Raw genomic sequence first — 22,962 nt, forward strand, 5'->3', positions numbered from 1 at the left:
GCCACTGACTGACCAACAAAAACCCTGCCCAGGCCAAGAGGTCAAAGAACTATGGTATTAATCTCCACTCAGATGCTAAGGCAAGTATGTTACCATCACTCACTTTGTGTTCCTTGATTTGTGAAGTGGAAGATATATTAGGATTGAAACTTTAGAATTCCATCAACTATATTTTCTGCTCATAACCAAAATACTAAAATGGCTATGTGAGCCTTAGGAAAAGGGGCAGTTGAAGTAAGCAGGGAAAATAATTTACATTATATATATTAGTGAAATATATAAATACATAGGGGGAAAGGTATAAAATAAAGGAAAACTGGCAAAAGAGTCCAAGAGTACAACGGGGCAGAGTCCTACAAACTCTCCAGCTCACTCCCAAAAGGGTGGGAGTACATGGTGACCATTTTCAATATGGAAGAGGAGAACAGGACCTCTGGAGTTTAGGCCTGAGTCTTGCCTAAAATACTGGTAAATCAGGTGGACGTGGAAGCAGCTCTAGAGCAGGGGGCCCTAGAAGTCCTGACAAGCAGAATTAATACCCAAGGTGGTTTGAGAAGAGCCAAGGTCAGCGCTGGGTAGACAATGCACGTATAAAATGTAAAATAGAGGTAAAAATAGAGGTGCAGAGAGAAGGAATGTGGAAGAACAAATTGCAAGGTAGTGAGCCGGAAAACCCAGAGATCTAGGCACCAGGGGCAAGGCAAGGGGGTCAGAAGCAAGTTCAGGAACACAGAGATCCTTTTATAGGGTGTCCAGTCTGTACTGTGTCTAACCCACAGACCCTCTTATTTATAGAGGTATACCCGGCAACGAGCATTAGGCGCCAAGCACACAGTAAGGCCACTGAAAATGTTTGCTCAGTGCTACACTGAGGGGCTGGGGAGAGGAATGGGCCTCAGCTGGGAGCAGAAGAAGAGTTCTAAGCACGGGACCGGGCACATAGGAGGGATTCGGTATGTGAGTGAATGGATTGTTGATGACACCTACCTTGGGTCTCTAAGTACTAACAATGTTAAGCGAGATGCACTGATTGTTTTAGGAAGACAGCAGGAGGAATGCGGGATCCAGAGCTGGAGGCTGGTGACACTTGGGAGAGGAGCCGGTGGCCTGTTGAGGCCCTGTAGGTTCTAATGGGAATTCAATTCATGTTGGCATCTGGGTAAAGCTTAAATCAGTGGTTCCCACAGATCCAGTGATTATGGAGCTGTATCACCTGAGGAACTTGTTAAACCCACAGTTTCTGATCTTGCTTCTAAATCAGAATATTCAGGATCAGAACCCTGGACTCCATATGGCTAACAAGCATCACAGGTGATGCTGATACACATGGCTAATTATGGGAACCAAGGCCTTAAATCATCAATTCTCACTGGCCTTTCTTAGAATTTGGCTTTTACTGGTAGTTTGTTGTTAAGAAGACAATAGTTCACATTGAGCCATTACTAAAAGCAAGGTAAATCTGTGTGCTTCACATGAGTTCACACATTTAATTCTCACAGTGACCCTGTGAGGAAGGCACTATTATCCTCATTTTACAAATGAAGGCACTGAGTCTGAGAGAGGTTACTAATTTGCCCATGGTCATGCACACAGAGCCCATGTTCTTAGCTTCTATAACAAAAGACTTAAATACATCAATCTCCATTCGTGTATGGCCAGGAGAGGACTACAAAGGAATTACATGTGCTATATATTCTTGTTTTTTTATTTTTTAACAATATGAAGTTATTATTATCACTAAAGAAAATATCTGATGAATTAATGAATAAATTGGTGAAAGAAAACCATAGTAAAATAAAACATTATATCTTAGGGAACGAACAAATAAGCCCACGATAGTAGTTAGGGCATCTGGGCTGAGTCCTGGTTCCATCACTTTCTGGCTGTTTCACCTCAAGTAAGTCGCTTACGCCTGCTGTGTATCAGCATCTTCATTTTTAAAGCAAGGACGATAGCTCTCCCTGATTATTGAGCAGTTGGAAAAATATAAACCAATAAGTATTTGCAAGGTATTGAATAGTATTGTTAACAATAATGGAATAATGAATCATACAATCAGAGAGCAGGTGAGCACCCTGGCTGGGGTTACTAACCAGTAAGAGGAAGGGCTCAAGCACGCCTTTAGCCCCCAAAGAAAACAAAGACCTTTCCCTATAGAAAAATTAACTCAAGTTGGATAAAAACCTAGATGTAAGAGCTAAAATTATAAAAACTCTTAGAAGAAAACATAGGGGGAAAGCTTTACGACATTAGATTTAGCAGTGATTTCTTGGATATGACACCAAATGCACAGGTTACAAGAGAAAAAATAAATTGGACTACATCAAAATTCTAAACTTTTCTGTCAAAGGACATTTCAGAATGAAAATGGAACCCACAGAATGGGGGAATGTATTTACAAATCATGTAAATGATAAGAGGTTAATATCCAGAATACATAAATAACTCCTACAACTCAACAACAACGACAACAACAACAAAACAACCTGATTAAAAAAGGACTTAGACATTTCTCCAAATAAGGTATACAAATGGCCAATAAGCACATGAAAAGATGCTCAGCATCACTAATTAGGGAAATGCAAATCAAAACCACCTCACACCCATTAGGATGGCTACTATTAAAAAAAAACAAAGAACTGGACTTCCCTGGTGGCACAGTTGTTAAGAATCTGCCTGCCAATGCAGGTGACATGGGTTCGATCCCTGGTCCGGGATGATCCCACATGCCACGGAGCAACTAAGCCCATGCACCACAACTACTGAGCATGCGCTCTAGAGCCCTGGAGTCACAACCACTGAAGCCTGTATGCCACAACTACTGAAGCCCGCATGCCTAGAGCCCGTGCTCCACAGCAAGAGAAGCCCGTGCACCGCAATGAAGAGTAGCCCCGGCTCGCGGCAACTAGAGAAAGCCCGCGCGCAGTAACGAAGACCCAACGCAGCCAAAATAAAAATAAATAAAATAAATATATTTAAAAAAAAACAAAACACACACACACACACACACACACACACACACACAGAGAAAATAACAAGTGTTGGTGAGGAGGTGGAGAAATTGGAACCCTTATGCCCTGCTGGTGGGAATGTAAGACAGTATGGTGGTTCCTCAAAAAAATTAAAAATAGAATTACCCCATGATCCAGCAATTTCACTTCTGAGTATATACTCAAAAGAACTGAAAGCATGGACACAAACAGTTATCTGTACACCCATGTTCATAGCAGCATTGTTCACAATAGCCAAAATGTGGAAGCAACCCAAGTGACAGATGATTGGATAAACAATGGAAAGGAAGGAGATTCTGATATATGTTTCACCATGAATGAACCTTGAAGACATTATGCTAAGTGTGATAAGCCAATCACAGAAGGACAAATACTGTATGATTCCACTTATATGAGGTACTTACAGTAGTCAAGTTCATAGAGACAGAAAGTAGGATGTGACTGCCAGAGGCTGGGGGTGGGAGGAATGGGATATATTGTTTAATAGGTAAGTTTCAGTTTAGGATGATTTTGGAAAAAGTTCTGGAGATGGGCGATGGTGATAGTTGCATAATAATGTGAATATACATACTACCACTGAACTGTTCACTTAAAAATGGTTAAAGTGGTAAATTTTATATTATGCATATTTTACCACAATGTAAAAAAGAAAATATGAAAAATAGAAGGTAAAGATGTACTAATTCAGTTTACTAAGTTCAAATTTAAGAAAAAAATTAGTACCAAATCTCGTTCTGAGGCTTATTATTCTTAGGAAATGTGCCTCAAATGAGTAAATAATTCAATATTTATTAGTCACTGCCTGCATGCCAGGCTCTGGACTAGATGGTGAGGTCTAGATATGGACAAGCTGATATTTTTCCTGTCTTTATCAATATGACAGTTTAGAAGAATAATAGTCTCAGGAATTCCCTGGTTGTCCAGTGGTTAGGACTCAGCACTTTCACTGCTGTGGGCCCTGGTTCAATCCCTGGTCAGTGAACTAAGATCCTGCAAGCCGCACAGCAAGGCCAAAAAGAAACAAACAAAAAAACAAAACAAGAACAATAATCTCATTTATTAAATACCAGATATTAAGCAGGAACCTTACATTCTTTATTTCATTTCATCTTCATGAGGTGGGTATTATAATTCCCTTATTAAAGATGAGGAAACTAAGGCTCAGAGAGTTTAACTTTCTCCAAGTTCACTCAACTAGCAAGTTGGGTCTGCCTAATTCCAGAGTTGGTTCTCTTAACGACTGGTACGTATTGCCTACATTCACCTCTTAGGTGATCCACAATGCACTTTGCCAACCTGAAAGTTCCCGAGAAGTTCAGTAAAGAAACCCATTTAACTTGGTATGATTCTGCATATCCCACATCTACCTCATTACATAACCCTCCTTTTTTGGGTGAGGGGAGCAGCACCCCTATTTAATTGAGCTGTGGATTCTTCCTGCAGAATATAACCACAACACACAAGAGAATTAAAAACATATGTCCACACAAAAATAATCATAGGAATCATAATTGCCAAAAAGTGGAAACAACCCCAATACCCATCAATAACAATTGTGCACAAATTGTGGCCTATCCATACAGTAGAATATTATTACACAATAAAAAAGAATGAAGTACTGATAGATGGTACATGGATGAACTTTGAAAATATTATATTAAGTACAAGAAGCCAGACAGAAAGGCCATATTATTAAATGATTTCACTTGTATGAATAGGCAAATCCACGGAGGCAGAAAGTAGATTCATGGCTGCCAGGGGCTCGGGGGAGGGCAGGAAAGGTGAGTGACTGTTAATGGGTGCAGGGTATCTTTTGGGGATGAAGTGTTCTAGAATTAGACATTGGTGGTAGTTGCACAACTTTGTGACTATGCTAACAACCACTGAATTGTACACATTAAAATGGTGAATTTTATGACGTGTAAATTATATCTCAATTAAAAAATATATATAATCACAACTAAGTATACTAGGAATAATAGACCACTGGCCCAGCAGTCCTGCCGTTTCATACTGTATCATTAGTGGGGTATTAAAACTCCTTGGGGTTGCTCTTCTCCCCTCAATAGACACAATCCTTTAAATCCTGAGCAGAAAAACCAAGCAGGTACAGAGGAGTGAGAGCAGCTTGGAAACCCAGGAGCCATCAGTGTCTGCATGGGTGGTATCACACACACTGTTGGACTTTTTATCTGCTAGATGTGCTTAGTTAGCCTATTCTGACAATAGTCTAGAAGGTAAAGTTCCTAAACCCCTTCTCATCACCAGCAGGTTTTAATTCCAACAGGTGATTCTGCCACGTACTTGGCAGAGAGGTCTCCTTTTGTTTGAACGACATCAGATTCACTTAGATGTAAAGGAATTATACAGTAAGCTACTGATTAGAGAATTTTGGAACTGAAAAGGACTTTGGAGAGAGGTCATCTGGCCTGAATCTCTTACTTTGGATATAGGGAAACTGAGGGCCAGAGAAAGTCAGGGGCTTGTCCAAGGTCACACAGCCAAGCATGGCTTGGTTGAGATTGCAATGTCTGTACTCCCCTTCTTCCCTGGAAATACACCACCCACCCCGGCTTCAGCTGTGCACATGATTTCTGAAATAAAGGCTATATTTCCTAGTGAGATGTGGTTGTATAACTAAGTTCTGACCCATGGAATGTAAATGGAGCAGTAGGTGCAACTCCAGGGGAATGTACTTAAAGATTAGGGCTTGGGGTGGGGCATGACCGTCTTCCTTTCCTTTGGCTTGGTCACAGATTAGAAGGTGAGGTAGTTCAAGCAGCCATCTTGGACCATGAGGTGGAAGCTGTATCTGGAGAATAGGGGAGCAAGAAAGTAGAATTGTGGCTAACCAACCTCAAAGAGGTCACAGTCTGAGGAACAGAAGACACGTTTACAACCTAATGCAGAATAAACACCAACCCAAGACCAAATCAGCTGCCCTGTCCTGTTGATATGCCTTCAAATCTTAGAGTATGATTTATGGAATTGTCATACCAGCTCTGGAATGTTCATCTCCTGACCTTATGTGAAAGAGAAATAAACTTCTATTTTTTTCAGCCACTGTTATTTCAGTCTTCTATCATCCACAGTTGAACTGACTTCTAATTGTTTTAGAATGTAAACAATTACATCCTGGGCTGGGAACTCAGGTCTACTGAATTCAAGTACAGGACTATTTATTATGAAGATTATTACTATTAATAATAGAAGCCAAACTGTGCTAAGCGTCTTGCATATAATAGTTGCTGATAATTTTTGAGTGCTTACTATATATTAGTCACTGTTTACGTACTTTGTGTCATTAACTCATTTAATTCCCATGCCACCTCAGTAAGAGAGAGCCATTACCATAATTTCCATTTTACAGACAAAGAACCTGAGGCACAGAGAAAGGGAATAACTTACCCGAAGGCACATATTTAGTAAGAGACAGAGCTGTGATTTGAACCCAGGCAGTCTGGCTCCAGAGCCTGCCCTCTTAATTCCTCCATCACACTCTCCCTTATGATGTGAGCTCCTCCTTGAGCTCTCTACCCATTCTACTGAGGAGGAAACTGAAGCAGATGATTGTCTAACCATTTGCTTAAAATCTCTCTGCTAGTCAGTGTTGGAGCTAGCATTAGAAGCCAGGCTCCTAACTCCCAGTTCAATGCGTTCTCCCCAGACCACCCTGCAGTCTCAGAGGCCACCTGGACAGATATATAGCCCTCCCCATCCAGTCTCCCCCTCTGTCATGCACACACACACCACCACCACCACCACCCAGCAGGCACTCAGACATTTTTGTGGCCAGGATGGCTACAACCTCCTTTGAAAAGCAGCCAGCTTTGCCCTCCACCAAATAACTCTGTTTTATTTATAGTCTCCTGCTCAGAGCTTTTGAACTGGCTGCTCATTCCAGGCAAGATCTTGATAACAACTGTTCCTTGAACAGGGTTCATAGGAAACTAGGTGAATAAACACCACAGAAGCCCTGCCTGTCTAGCAGAGCTTTGCTCCTGGGGTTGTTTATAAGTCAGTGTTGGTGTCTGGATGCAAAAGATTTGAATTCAAAATGGCAGTTTGGACATTTAAAATTTTTGTTTGTTTGTCTGAATTCAAAAAACTTCATTCTGTGCCTTCAACAACCTCAGGGCATAGGCAAAAGAGAGATATTATCTTTATCCAGAATGTAACTCCAAAAGGAGTTCTTGCTTTCTCTGCTCCCTGCCTGGCTGGGACTAGTTACTGTAGTGACTGTGGGGTGGGGAGCCACTCCATGATTTTATAAGAGCTAAAATGTTAGAAGAGATGAATGGAATTTCAGAACAGAAAAGTATAAAAAAGAGAAGAAAAGCCTAATTTCAAAAGTGAACCATGAACCTACAGTGTCTTCTGACTTGTGGCCAAAGGTGCCATCCTAAAGCATAACTATGTCACGTGTCTGGAATTATTCAGCCCGGATGCTAATCTCCACTCCACCAGTTGCTAGCTATGTAACCTTGAACACATGCCTCAGTTTCCTCTTTGTGAAAAGAGGGGGTAAACTCATAAGATTATTGTGAGCATTGGTGCTAACCATGTAGGGGAAATAGCGTGCCTGCTTCAGAGAGGGCACTCACTCACCCATGCACTGAGCAGTAGCTAATGGTAGTGATCATTACTGCTGGCTTTGTGATTCCTCCAGGCCTAGAGGGGATGATATTGGGGCATTCATTAAAATGAGCTCCAAGGGGGAGCAGGTTGGTGATCTTGGCTCTCAAGTACCTTCATTTGCCTTGACTTAGTCTCCATCAGGGACTGTTATGGTGACATGAGATTTCTCTACTGGAGGCCCCCAAATGGCTAACAAAGGGAGGCAGAGATCCTCAAGGGTAGGGCAGAGCAGAGCGACTAAATGGGTCCTATGAAGCCCTCAGGTGGCTTTCCTGTGGGGATGTGAGGTCTCCTTAAAGGTCTAAGAGGTTTAAGGTCTAAGGGGGTCTCCATCAAGAACCATGTTGGGGAAGTGGCTGGTGTGACAGAGAAGAGGGGCTATGGCTCCCTTAAGGAACTTACTGCAAGGTATGGGATTTTCAAAGGAAAAAGTTGTCTCTTCCTGGAGGCCTGAATGGGAGACAGATTATCTCTAAGCCAGAGCCACTGGCTGGGAGAACTCCACAGGAGAGGAATGGGTAAAGGTTTCTTCAGGTGGGCTTGGGGATCTCTGTGGGATGAAGATCTTTTCAGAGGGGTTGTAAGGTGTTGGTTTCTATAGGAGAACAGTGGGAGGGGAGGTCTTTAGGAGCCTGCGCCCGGAAAGCACCACGCACCGAGCTCCACGAGTCCACCGCCCTCACGCGGCACTGCCTCCCGCTAGCGGACTACACTTCCCGGCAGCCCCCACGGGCGGCGGCGGTGCGGGCGGGAGGGGGCGGCGGTGTGAGAGGCGGAGGGGGCGGCGCGCGCCGGGCACGCGCGCCGGCGACCATGGCGTTCGCCGGGCTGAAGCGAGTGTATTAACCCCGGGAGGCGGCGGCGGCGGCGGCGGCGGGGGAGCGAGCCTCGAGCGGGCGGGCCCCAGCCTGAGGGAAGGGAGGAAGGGGCGGGGAGAGCGCCGGAGGGAGGCCGGTCGGCCGCGGGCGGGCGGGCAGCGCAGCGCAGCGCCGAGCGGGGCCCGCGGGCCCATGAGGAGGCCCGGGGACCATGGGCTCCAGGATCAAGTGAGTGCGGCCGGGCCGGGCGGAGCCGGGCCGGGCGAGGGGCGGCGAGGCCGGGCAAGGGCTGCAGGGCAAGGGCTGCAGGGCAAGGGCTGCAGGCCTCGGGCCGCGCGGGGGACTTGTTGCCGGGGCCCAAGGGGCTCCCCGCGTGCCGGCGTCACGCGGGGAGGGGGACGGTTGCCATGACGATCCAGGGAGGTGCGGGGGCGGGGTGGAAGGGCGCTGGTGGTCAGTTGTCCCCTCTTCACCTGAGGGCGGGAACAGCTGAGATTACAAGGTGGACCCCTCCCCGGGGTTACAGAGAGCCTCTGAAAACGGTCACACAACTGTTGGGGGGAGGGCGAGAAATCTCTAGAAGCAACTCCCCAAATGGGTGTTTGGGGCGCCCCTGAGAGTCGGGCAGGTCCTGGCTGCTTAAGGCCTGCGGGCCCCCATAAAAGTCGCGTGAGATTTTCAGAGGGAGGGGCCACTCAAGGACTGAAGGTCTGGATGGCCCGGGGAGGAAGGCCCTTTACTCTCTGCTCCTGTTTCCCCCTTCTATCTATGCAAGTCTCCCCACAGCGAGGGCCAAAAGCTGTGAGGGAAGATACCTCTGTGCTGTAACCGAGCACCTGATCTTGATAATCGTTGGAAAGGTTTTGTAATTCAATCTGGCAAATTCCCTCACTCATTCATTCATCTGGAGTCCCTGGTGAGGGGTTAGTTTTCCCCTGAAAATGTTGATACATCTGACTTGGGAACCCATTGAAACATTGTTGCCCTCTTTCTAGACCTAGAAGTTGACTTTGGAAAGTGCAACTTTTATGCAGTCCCATTTGGGTGTGTTGGTTTGAACTCTATCTCCCCTCCCAGCCAGGTCCTCTTTTGGCCTCTCCCTTCCTCAGTTCCAGAACATGAGATGCCTTATCTCTAATCACTAACAAATGTTCACTTTTTCTCTATGAGTAATAGAATTGTTTAACGGCACTTACAAACCCTGTTAGCAGCACAGGCTTTTCCTTAAAACAGCTTTCATAGGATACTTTACACCCGCTTACAAGAAAGTCTGAGACATGTGTTTACTTCAGCATTTTGAGAATTATGCTAGGGAAGTTTGAGAGGGGAAGGGCCTTATGAGTGAAATCTAGTAATTATTCAAGCATTGCATCTCTTGTCCCGTCAATGTCCATGCAGTGTTTCCTTTGCCCAGCCTTGTAGACCCCTGACCGGCTTAGGCCTCCATTCACAGAATGTATTTTAACAGGCTGCAGCAGCCCGGAGACTAGAAAAGTTTGCTTATGATAATGAAAATGGAAGAGTTGGATGAGTACACTGTTAATTCTTGATTTTTGTGGAAATGAGGGGAGAAAGAAGCATGCTCCAAATAAGAGCTTAAGAAGCTTGGGAGGTAAAAAGACTGTAGTGTGTGAAGCATTGGGATTAAAGAGGCACTCCAAGTTCAGCTCCTGCTTCCAAGTAAGCGTTGTAAACTTGGGATTTCAATAGCGCTTAGAAACACTGCACAGAAGCCACCATAGAGTTGCAGAGTATACTTGTGAGGATGCTTACCTTTCATGTTACAGAGAAGTTCAGAAACTTGCCAGATGTGGGGCAAGTCAGTGTCAGAATCAGCATGAAAATCCAACAAGTGGAAGTTAAGATGACTAGGCATCAGGTCTCTGTCTTGCTCTTGAACGTTGCAGGTTGGCAAATACATACCTTAAGAGTGTTTTGTGGAGCCCATCTATTTATCTCAGCACTTGGGCGAGAGAACTTATACTAATGCATGAAATTCTGTTAAGCAAATTAGTATAAGGGATAGCCCTTTTGATCTTGAAACTAGACTGCTCGGTGATAAAAACTTAGACATGGGAATTATGTTAGCTTGTGGTGAGGCTGAAAGAGTATGAAGAGAGAAATTATGAGAAGTAGTTGTGATTTATGGTGACTGTTGACTATGTAGCTTCTGCCTGCAGGTAGGAATGAGGATGGACAGGTGGTGAGGAAGCCATCTTCTTAGGCGCTCCCTTAATTTTGGGGGGAAACAGGGCTTTGATTACTACTGACCGTCTGTTCCATCCTGATAGGAAAGAACAGACTGAGCTCAAGGTGTTCACCCGGCTGAGGTGCAGTCTAAGTGTGCAGGCTCTATTTTGTAGGACAGTCTTGGGGGTGGGGGAGGAGAGCATGGGGTGCCCCTCCGAGCAGGAGAGCGCTCTGGCCGCCTGTGCTTTCTCTCCTCATCTCTGATATTGTGTGGTCCAGTCACGCTAGCAATGTGGAATCAGATTTGGATTCCTATTGCGGTTCTTTTGTCTGCTGACTCAGAAACTTTGTACAGACTTTGTACAAATACCTCTTTCTGCCTCAGTTGCTCTGAGGGTAAAATGGGGAAGACTATATGTTGCAGGGTCGTTATGCGCAATAAACACAGTATCAACATGACTGCTGGGCCCATATTAAAAAGTCGGTAATTGTTAGTTTCTTTTACACCTTCTCTATCAAAAGACTAAGAAAACTGTTATATTTTATACCAGAAATGTCAGAGAACTGTGAGTTTCAGGTAATGGAGAAAAGTTTTGATGATCCAGGAATTAGACTGAACATGCAGAGCAGGACTCAACATTCTCTCATTAAAACATAAAAATTGATTAAAAACAGTACTCTGCGTAATTGTGAAGCTGGTCTGTTATGTGATCAGTAGTAAAGCAGGTGAGTTGCTAGGCACAGGTGTTGAGGTTCAGTGCTTGTTCAGACTTTCCTTTTAAGCTAAGGCTGGTTGAACACAGTCTCTGTGTCAGGCATGGTGGTAGTGCTTTATGTGAACCATTTTGTCAGATCCTCACAACTGTCCTGTGATGTAGCTACTGTTGGCTACATTTTTCAAATGAGAGAATGGGGGTTTATAGGCCTTAGATCAGATGCCATCCCGAGGAATCCTACCCTGATGACAGTGTCCTGCCCCCACCCCTCCTCAGCCTAGGCCAGGTGTCCTTCATCCATGCCCCCTCATCCCCAACCTAGGCCAGTGTCCTTCATCCGTGCCCCCTCTTCCCCCACCTAGGCCAGGTGTCCTTCATCCGTGCCCCCTTCCCCCACCTAGGCCAGGTGTCCTTCATCTGTGGACCACTCCCCCCCCCCCCGCCCCAGCGTAGGCCAGGTGTCCTTCATCTGTGGACCCTCTCCCCCCACCTAGGCCAGGTGTCCTTCGTCTGTTTCTGTGGCTCCCAGTGTTTATCACTGTCATAGCACTAAATCCAGTTCCTTGTGTGTCTCCTATACTAAGCCTGACATAAACTTCTTGAGAGCAGGGACTGCCTTATTTGTCTTTTGAGTTCCCTGTGTCAAACCCAGTACCTGACACATAATGCTGTTTAGGAAGAGTTTATGGAATGCTTTTAAGAAATATGTTAGGATCTGAATTAAGTTCCTAACTAAAGGCTCTGGGTTGAATGTACATAGAGCTAAAAAATAACAGTTTGCTATTTGAACTCTTGAGGAGGAAGAGTGTTTAAGTGTTAAGTTTTTAAGCCAGATTGCCCTGGTCTAGGCAGCAGTTCCTTATTTTTTTCTGAAGAGTGTTTAGTTCATGTTCATTTTAATAAAGGAAACTTGTCTTGCCTCAGACCAAACATCTACTTGACAAAGGAAAGAAAAGGTCACCAGTATGCAGGTAGCACTCTGGAAAGCTCTAAACCTTAAACCCGAGCAGACATTTATTTGTCTAGAGAGATAAAAGGAGCAATGGTAACTGCCAGTCTTTAACAGGTATGTTTAAATCTTATTTAGTGTTTGAGTGATCCCAGTGGACTGGAATGTGGTTAATATGAAGCAATTTAACTGATAATGTAGACACACAGCAGGAAACTGTGGCAGTTTAATATTGCTTGTGGTGACATCCTAGAAATTGTTTCCAGGCACCAAGGGCAGGAAGTGGATTGTAAGTAATTGAAAGAAGTATTCTAAGTGAGTTTGAAGAAACCCGACATTTATGGACTTGGAAAGAAGCGTACTCAAAGATATGAAGGCATACAGACAGGACAGGGCAGCTGATTGGGCTTTGTGGTGGTGTTTATTCTGCATTATCCTGTATACCTGTCTTCAGTACTATGTTATGTGCCCGGTAGTATGCTAAGTACTAGGGACACAAAAATGAAAAGATCTTGCTTTAAGGCTCTCCAAAGTAGTAGTGAGACAGCAGTGTAAAGCAAAACCAACTCCCTCCAAGTCCCCTCCCCACCAGGAAACCTGAGTGTCGGACAGTAAGATCATTGCTATAATGGAGATGGAGCCCGTGATGAATAGGTGAATAAGTGAAGGAGAGACTGTCTCCTAAGGAGGGCTTCCAAAGAAAGAATGCTTCATCAAGATGATGTTTCAGTTGAGACAGGAGAGATGAGTAAGGGTGTGAAAGGGGTAACAATGGTGGCAGAGGGAGTAGAAGCCATGGTGATGGCTGTGGTGATCATGGTAGTGACAGTGGTGGCAGTAGTGGTAGTAGTCTCAGTAGAGGGTACAGTATGTGTGAAGACAGGACACATTAGGGAAATAAAAATGTTAATTACCACCTAATAGACATTAAAATGCCAGGAATTGTTAGACATTGGGAGTTAATGGGAATAATATTTATTCCTACTTTCATGGAGTTTACAATCTGGTGGACCTGACAGATTAAAAAAATCAGTTCACGTGAAAAAAAATCAGTTCACGTAAAGCTACGTGGATGTGCTATAAACACAAGTTGCTGAGAGAGGATGGTGGGAGTGGCTGCCCTATTTTAGATAAAAGTAGTGAGGGAGGGCTTACCGTGGAGATGACATTTGAGCTGAGACTTAAAGGATGAGAAGTCATTAGCCATGTAAAGAAACTCACAAGACTTCATTCCAGGCAGGGTGGGGCTTACCTGAAGCCTCGAGGCAAGAAAACCCTAGAAGGATTCCAGGAACTGATAGTGGGTTTGGGTAGTGACTGATGGCTGGGAGGCTGGGGTGAGGTCAGAGAGAGACTGGGGCCCTGAGCAGGGCCTTCTAGGCTGTGGTAATCTGCAAACAACTTTACTAAATAAACCGTAGTATAACACTTATTCTTTTACAGTGTATAATTAACTGGCTTTCAGTATACTCCAAATACCACTATCCAAATCCAGAACATTTTCATCACTCCAGAAAGAAACCCCATACCCATTAGTGGTCACTCTCCATTCCCCCCAAACCCTCTCAGCCCTAGGCAAGCACTAACCTACTTATTGTTGCTATAGATTTGTCAATTCTGGGCATTTCATATAAAGGGAATCATATAAAATATAATCCTTTGTCTTTCCCTAAACGTAATGGTTCCCAAGTTTATTAATGATATAGCATATATGAGCATTTCATTACTTTTTATCATTCAATAATATTTCATTGTATGGTTAAACCACATTTTATTCATCCATTCATCAGTTGTTAGGTATTTGGGTTGTTTCCACTTTTTCACTGTTAGGAATAATGTTGATGTGAACATTTTGTTTGGACATATGTTTTCATTTCTCTTGGGTATATACCTAGGAGTGGAATTGCTAGATCATATGGTAACCCTTTTTAAGGAACTGTTAAACTGTTTTCCAAAGCAATTGCACCACTTTGTGTAAAGTGATATCTCATTGTGGTTATGATTTGGTCCACATGAGTTGTATAGAAAACGAAAGATCAGAGTAGACAGAGATAGGCTCTCAGAAGAGGGTGAAACTGGAACTGAAAGAAAAGTGAGATTTGGAGAAGGGAGGAGGGATTTCTGGGGGAAGAACAGCGGAAGTTTTATGACTTGGAAATGGGGATAAGCCCATCATTGTTTTCTGATACAGAGAAGCAGCCTTGGCTTTTTAAGATTGCTCTGCTCCAGGCTTTTTCTGGATAGCCCATTAAAAGATTCCATTACCAAAATGCACCACAGGCTGGCTTCTTCTTGAGGCCTGTTGTGTAGCACAGCTGACATATCTTCCTTCTGTGGGATAAGACTAGGGAGTTGAAATGTGACTTCCTCTCCAGGGCCGTCCCCTGCCTCTTTTTCCTCTTTCCACCACGGTGCTCCCCTCCCAGTCTCCATAGAAGAGAGTACAAAGACTTGGGGTGGTGGAACGGAAGTCTTGCTGGAGACTGAGCTCCCCATTATTAGTACCCAGAAGCAGTCCCTTGAATTTTCATGACTTTTCTGGAAAATGTTTTGCTGCAACTCCATCATTCTAATTTGAGTCATTGCAGTCAACTTGGAGGGGTTTGCACAGCAGATAGGAAGGTTGAAACAGGGAAGATAAAAACCTGGAGTATTGCTGTAGGAAAACATGTTTTTATTCACACTGTTAAATCTGTGTGTAAGTTCCAGGCTGGAATTCTTGTGAGTTGCAAAGGTTCAGCTTTTTACCTGGCCCTAGGGGGAACTAATCTCTGGATTTGAAACATCCTTTTTGCTTAAAAGGATTTTGTTCTAAAATGGAAAGATAAACAAGGAAGTAAACCAAAGGAAACAAAGCAAAGTTGGTCTCCTCTACTTTAATTGAAATCCATACCCATTCTTTCTAAGTATTTCTAAGTATGGACTTGAAAAGGAGCCAAATAAAGGAAGTAACAAAATATATGTTCAAAATATATGAGTTCTTATAGAAAAGGTAGGTTACATCCCAAAAGTTTATTTGTAATTTGGTTATGGCAGTTAGAATGTATTTTTGGGATTTCCTTGGCGGTCCAGTGGTTAAGACTCCACGCTTCTAATGCAGGGGGCACAGTTTCGATCGATCCCTGCTTGGGGAACTAAGACACCACATGCAGCACGTGCAGCCAAAACCAAACCAAAACAAACAAAATGTATTTTTCTCTTAGAGATACTGTTATGTATGTCAGCCATAAGGACATTCCAGAGGAAAGGAACTGTGTGTGTAAAAGAGATTAGGGAGATGACAGGTATAGCTGAAATACAGAATATGTGGGAAAAGATTATAGGTGTTGAAGTTGAAAAAGCAGGTTTGTGCTACGGGGATCTCATGGCATTGAAGGATTGAGTTGGGAATGTAGTATGATGAGACTTGGGTTTTTAGGAAGATTACTCGGGCAGCAGTAGTTTAGGATAGTGGTATCTCTGGGTTGTGCAGCATGATCCATGGGGGTGTGAAAAAAATATATTAGAACCTATATTTGTTTCTATATCAATCTTCAAAATTTGTTTTTGTGTTTTCTAATAATATACTATAGATGAGTGTAGTAAGACATTCTTATAATTTATAAATAAAAATACATATATCAGATGTATGCTCAAATTTTTTTCCTGATAGGGAGGAATGTGTGCAAAAAGTTGGAGACCACTGGTTTATGGAAGTGTTTATACTGCAGAAGATCAAGGTCCAAAGTGAGGTTTTAGTTTTCAAAAGAAAAAGGACGACTTTGAGAGAGATTTTAGGGAGAATTGACAAGACCTGGTGACAAATTACATGTAAGAGGTGAGAGAAGAATCAAAGATGACTTGCCAAGGTTAGCAAAGTTACATTATAAATGAGTGTTTGGAAGGTGAGGACTGGTTATATAATGTGTTTGCTTTTCTGAGGAAAAGTGAAAAGTTATAATTGGGAGAAGGCATTTTAGTCTGTGGTGAGAAAGGAAGAAATCTTTAAGGGCGCCGTAGTGAATGTGTGTGCTTGGTTAGATGAGTAAGATTTCAAGTGGGCTGGGCCAAGTTGCCGAGGGGAAATTTGTCCGTGTTAGATTTAGGAAGAGAAAAAATAAACTTCTGAACTCACTTTAGCCACAGGAAAGGTTTCAGGGATGTTGCATTGATCTCGCCTAGACTATGAATAAATAGGAGGAAGGAAACCAATCTAGAGAAAGATGCTGTTTGACTTCAAGCAAACAGTTCTTGTACTCCAGGACCTGAGAGGAGCGAGGGGGATGTGGGCCTCCGAGACGCTAGGGTTTGAGTCCCCACAAACATGCACGATCCCCATCTGAGTTCTAAGTTTCTGAGCCTCAGTTTTTTAATTTATAAAAGGAAGCTAATAAATTCACCTCTAGTGTTGTTGTGAGGATTAAAAGCAACCTTATGTCTAGCCCTCAGCAGAAAAATGACCGATTAGTAAATGGCAGCTGTCATTAATATTGTTTGGAGTGGATGGGACACTCTTGTCTGAAGAACCTAGGGTTAAAAAAAAAAGTCAAAAGAAAGCAAGTGTTCCTTTTTATAGTTGTTGTTTTTTTTTTTTAAAAAGACAAAGTATTTGCTTTTTCTCTGTATGTTAGGATGATGTGTTGTATATTTTACTGAATTTATTGGAAGGTTTGTGATCCTGGTATGTGCAAAGCACTATTTCTCTTACTGGTTGGGAGAAAAGAAGCTTAAAGTCTGCTAAGAGAAATAAGATGAGCATGTAAATAATTAAAATGATAATAGCATTTAAGAATATTTTATGCCTCCTCTTTCACCAATAACTAAAAATTTTATTCAGTTTTAGAAAAGATTTACCCCATTTATATTTATCTGTTTAGCTGGTATCAGTGTTCACTTCTTGTCTTTTTAATATAACTTCATTCCTTTTTTTCTGAGTGTTAAAATTATTTAAATTTTTTTATTTTGGAAAAATGTAAACATTATAATAGTAGAGAGAATAGTATAATGAGCCCCCAAATGCCCATCACTCAGTTTCAGCACTTACTAATTTATGGCTTTCTTAGTTCCATTTATAGATAACTGACCATAACGCTCCTCTGCCTCCTAGTCCTAGATTATTTTGAAGTAAAGTATGTCTGGTTATCTCTTTTTGATCCATTAATTTATTAGGGGCTATAAAATGGTGATATTTTATTTCCATCATTTCTTCTTGATATTAGCTAGAATACTTCTATAAAGAAAAACTTCTTCATATCAACTGTTTGTTTACCCTAAGGTGCAGTTCATATAGGAAAGGCAGAATAAATATTTGATTCAGTTTATTCATTTTTCAGACTGAGTTAGTTTCCTAGCATTTTCCCAAGGTGACTGATTCTTTTTTTTCTGTCACGTGAAACGCATAGATTTAAACCTGTTTGCTATATTTCACTCTACTGTAGTTATCCTCATTGATGTTAATTTGCCCTATCTTTGTCTAGTGGAAGCTTCTTTAAGTTAATTTCTAGAGTCCTTTTGACAGAATCTCAGTAGTTTTTAGTAGCTCCCTTGCCTTTTGGTATGATGAGATGTTGCAGACTCATCTTGCATGTTTCCTGCTCCAGACCTGTTTTCTGCTGTTCCTCTAAGGAGTCTTGCTTCCTTTTGGTGGGAAATGGTGTTAGAGATTAGAGTCTGGGTTTTAGAACTTTTTTTTTTTTTTTTTTTTGCTACTAGGTTATTTCTAGTAGCAAATATTATTATTTGCTACTAGAAATAACCTAGTAGCATTATTTCTAGGCTTCTCCAGGGGTCAGAACTAGGAAGAGTGTGTGTGTGTGTCTGTGTGTTTAAGGTAACTACATCACATGTTCACATTGGTATTTACAATTCAAGACCATAGCATTTTAATTTAACCTCATTATTCTTACATCTGAATCTCTTATCACTCATGTCGAAAGTCCTGATTTCCAGTGACACCAACAGAAGTACTCTTTTTGCTTTATCCCACAATATCCAGAAACTCAACAGCAATACCAACATTACCACCAATAATATGTACTGAAAAGAGGTTTTTGGTTTTTTTTTTCAATTTGGCGATTCTTTTTGTCCTTAGAGTATATCACATTAGGAATATATAGTAGTTACTGTTTTAAAACTAGAAATAGTTTCTCTGTGGTTGTGTCACCAACTCAATTCATAGTGTTATTTTTTTTTCTCTTTCAATCTTTTGGGATTGCTTTTTAAAAATAATTTTGTTTTATAATTATATAAAAAACTTCTATGGTTTCAAAGCCAAATCTACAAAAAAGGTATATTCAGAAAAGTCTAACTTCTATCCTTCCCACACCACCCTGTTTCTTCCCTCCTCTGTAGGTAACTAGTTTAAAAAATTTTTTTTCATTTTTAATTTCATTAGAAAAAAGTAAACACGTAAGTATATTCACACTTCCCCTCACCAACCCTTCAGAGAAGTGATAGCATTCTGTGTGCACTTTTCTCCTTTACTTTTCTCATTTTATACCCTCTAAAGAGATCACTTGTAGTAGTACATATAGGTCATCCTTATTCTCTGTAGCGACAGCATAGTACTCCATTGGATGGATGGTCCATGGGTTATTCAACCAGCTTCATGCTGATGGTCATTTAGGTTGCTTCCAGTGTTATATGATGCTATAATGAATAGTCTTGTGTATGTGCCTTTTTTGTATTTATACCATTATACCATTGGGATAGATTTTTAGAAGTGGGATTGCTGGGTCATAGAGTAAATTTATATGTAATTTCACTTTAGTAAAATTGTAAAATAGTAAAGTAAAATTTTACTATAGTGGAAAGTGTCAGATTCTCCTCCACACAGGTTGAGCCAGTTCATATACCCATATATGATAGTGCCTTGTTGCCTTACAGCTTCACCAACAGAATGTGTTTGTCAAACGTTAAAAATTATTTTAGTCAAAGCTATAAATGCACGTGTTAACAAATCAAATAGTTGTAAGAGCTCATGATGAAGAGCAGTAATTCTCTACCCTACCCCACACTCCTTCAGGAACAGCCTCTACTAACTGATTTTATTTTCAGTTCTTCTGGTGGTTAACCTATAACCCTTAGATACATCTCTGTCTCTTAATTTAATTAACTTTAGACAGTATTTGTTGATACCCTGAAACGAAAGATGATGAGTACCTTTATAATACCTCTCTCTTTCCTCTTCCACTGTTTTATTTTGAATTTTATTTTATTTATTTTCTTATACAGCAGGTTCTTATTAGTTATCCATTTTATACATATTAGTGTATACATGTCAATCCCAATTGCCCAATTCATCACAACACCACTACCACCTCCCCGCCACTTTCCCACCTTGGTGTCCATACGCTTGTTCTCTACATCTGTGTCTCTATTTCTGCCCTGCAAACTGGTTCACCTGTACCATTTTTCTAGGTTCCACATATATGCGCTAATATACGATATTTGTTTTTCTCTTTCTGACTTACTTCACTATATGACGGTCTCTAGATCCATCCACTTCTCTACAAATGACCCAATTTCGTTCCTTTCTATGGCTGAGTAATATTCCATTGTATATATGTACCACATCTTTATCCATTCGTCTGTCGATGGACATTTATGTTGCTTCCATGACCTGGCTATTGTAAATAGTGCTGCAGTGAACATTGGGGTGCATGTGTCTTTTTGAATTATGGTTTTCTCTGGATATATGCCCAGTAGTGGGATTGCTGGGTCATACGGTAATTCTGATTTTAGTTTTTTTAAGGAACCTCCATACTGTTCTCCATAGTGGCTGTATCAATTTACATTCCCAGCAACAATGCAATTTCTCCACACCCTCTCCAGTATTTGTTGTTTGTAGATTTTCTGATGATGCCCATTCTACCTGGTGTGAAGTGATACCTCACTGTAGTTTTGATCTGCATTTCTCTAATAATTAGTAATGTTGAGCAGCTTTTCATGTGCTTCTTGGCCATCTGTATGTCTTCTTTGGAGAAATGTTTGTTTAGGCCTTCTGCCCATTTTTTGATCGGGTTTTTTTTTTTATAGTATTGAGCTGCATGAGCTGTTTATATATTTTGGAGATTAATCCTTTGTCCGTTGATTTGTTTGCAAATATTTTCTCCCATTGTGAGGGTTGTCTTTTCGTCTTGTTTATGGTTTCCTTTGCTGTGCAAAAGCTTTGAAGTTTCATTAGGTCCCATTTGTTTATTTTTGTCTTTATTTCCATTACTCTAAGAGGTGGATCAAAAAAGATCTTGCTGTGATTTATGTCAAAGAGTGTTCTTCATATGTTTTCCTCTGAGTTGTATAGTGTCCGGTCTTACATTTAGGTCTCTAATCCATTTTGAGTTTATTTTTATGTATGGTGTTAGGGAGTATTCTAATTTCATTCTTTTACATGTAGCTGTCCAGTTTTCCCAGCATCACTTATTGAAGAGGCTGTATTTTCTCCATTTTATATCCTTGCCTCCTTTGTCGTAGATTAGTTGACCATAGGTGCGTCAGTTTATCTCTGGGCTTTCTATCTTGTTCCATTGATCTATATTGCTGTTTCTGTGCCAGTACCATATTGTCTTGATTACTGTAGCTTTGTAGTATAGTCTGAAGTCAGGGAGTCTGATTACTCCAGCTCTGTTTTTTTCCCTCAAGACTGGTTTGGTTATTCGGGGGCTTTTGTGTCTCCATACAAGTTTTAAGATTTTTTGTTCTAGTTCCGTAAAAAAATGCCATTGGTAATTTGATAGGGATTGCATTGAATCTGTAAATTGCTTTGGGTAGTATAGTCATTTTCACAATATTGATTCTTCCAAGCTAAGAACATGGTATATCTCTCCATCTGTTGGTATCATCTTTAATTTCATTCATGAGTAACTTGTAGTTTTCTACATACAGGTCTTTTGTCTCCCTCGGTAGGTTTATTCCTAACATATTTTATTCTTTTTGTTGCAGTGGTAAATGGGAGTGTTTCCTTAATTTCTCTTTCAGATTTTTCATCATTAGTGTAGAGGAATGCAAGAGATTTCTGTGCATTAATTTTGTATCCTGCAACTTTACCACATTCATTGATTAGTAGTTTTCTGGTGGCATGTTTAGGATTCTCTATGTATAGTATCATGTCATCTGCAAACAGTGACAGTTTTACTTCTTCTTTTCCAATTTGTATTCCTTTTATTTGTTTTTCTTCTTTGATTGCCATGGCTAGGACTTGCAAAACTATGTTGAATACTAGTGGTGAGAGCGGACATCCTTGTCTTGTTCCTGATCTTAGAGGAAATGCTTTCAGTTTTTCACCATTGAGAATGACGTTTGCTGTGGGTTTGTCATATATGGCCTTTATTATGTTCAGGTAGGTTCCCTCTATGCCCACTTTCTGCAGAGTTTTTATCATAAATGGGTGTTGAATTTTGTCAAAAGCTTTTTCTGCATCTGTTAAGACGGTCATATGGTTTTTAGTCTTCAGTTTGTTAATATGGTTTATCCCATTGATTGATTTATGTATATTGAAGAAGCCTTGCATCTCTGGGATAAATCCCACTTGATCATGGTCTTTGATCCTTTGAATGTATTGTTGGATTCTGTTTGCTAGTATTTTGTTGAGGATTTTTGCATCTATATTCATCAGTGATATTGGTCTGTAATTTTCTTTTTTTGTAGTGTCTTTGTCTGGTTTTGGTATCAGGGTGATGGTGACCTCATAGAATGAGTTTGGGAGTGTTCCTTCCTCTGCAATTTTTTGCAAGAGTTTGAGAAGGATGGGTGTTAGCTCTTCTCTAAATGTTTGATAGAGTTCACCTGTGAAGCCATCTGGTCCTGGACTTTTGTTTTTTCTAAGATTTTTAATCACAGTTTCAATTTCATTGCTTGTGATTGGTGTGTTCATATTTTTTATTTCTTCCTGGTTCAGTCTTGGAAGGTTACACTTTTCTAAGAATTTGTCCATTTCTTCCAGGTTGTCCATTTTATTGGCATAGAGTTGCTTGTAGTAGTCTCTTAGGATGCTTTGTATTTCTGTGGTGTCTGTTGTAACTTCTCCTTTTTCATTTTTAATTTTATTGATTTGAGTCCTCTCCCTCTTTTTCTTGATGAGGCTGGCTAATGGTTTATCAATTTTGTTTATCTTCTCCAAGAACCAGCTTTTAGTTTTATTGATCTTTGCTATTGTTTTCTTTGTTTCTATTTCATTTATTTCTGCTCTGATCTTTATGATTTCTTTCCTTCTGCTAACTTTGGGTTTTGTTTATTCTTCTTTCTCTAGTTCACTTAGGTGTAAGTTTAGATTGTTTATTTGAGATTTTTCTTGTTTCTTGAGGTAGGCTTGTGTAGCTATAAACTTCCCTCTTAGAACTGCTTTTGCTGCATCCCATAGGTTTTGGATCGTCGTGTGTTCATGGTCATTTGTCTCCAGGTATTTTTTGATTTCCTCTTTGATTTCTTCAGTGATCTCTTGGTTATTTAGTAATGTTTTGTTTAGCCTCCATGTGCTTGTGTTTTTTACGTTTTTCTCCCTGTAATTCATTTCTAATATCATAGCGTTGTGGTCAGAAAAGATGCTTGATATGATTTCAGTTTTCTTAAATTTACTGTGTCTTGATTTGTGACCGAAGATGTTATCTATCCTGGAGAATGTTCCGTGCACACTTGAGAAGAAAGTGTAATCTGCTGTTTCTGGA

At 41.2% G+C, this 22,962-nt stretch overlaps 1 protein-coding gene across 6 annotated transcripts in view; it reads left to right on the forward strand.

Moving 5' to 3' along the window:
• The first annotated feature begins 8,561 nt into the window (after positions 1-8,561).
• The window catches only part of DENND1A (DENN domain containing 1A), a 541,250-nt gene continuing 526,849 nt past the window's right edge, over positions 8,562-22,962 (forward strand). For all 6 annotated transcript variants that reach the window (XM_067743355.1, XM_067743356.1, XM_067743357.1 and 3 more), the window contains exon 1: positions 8,562-8,695. In XM_067743355.1, coding sequence (XP_067599456.1) covers positions 8,679-8,695 — 17 coding nt within the window. In that variant the 5' untranslated portion in view covers positions 8,562-8,678. The remainder of the gene's footprint in view (positions 8,696-22,962) is intronic.

This window comes from Pseudorca crassidens, chromosome 7 (genome assembly GCF_039906515.1).
Source record: "Pseudorca crassidens isolate mPseCra1 chromosome 7, mPseCra1.hap1, whole genome shotgun sequence".
NCBI classification, from domain to species: domain Eukaryota; kingdom Metazoa; phylum Chordata; class Mammalia; order Artiodactyla; family Delphinidae; genus Pseudorca; species Pseudorca crassidens.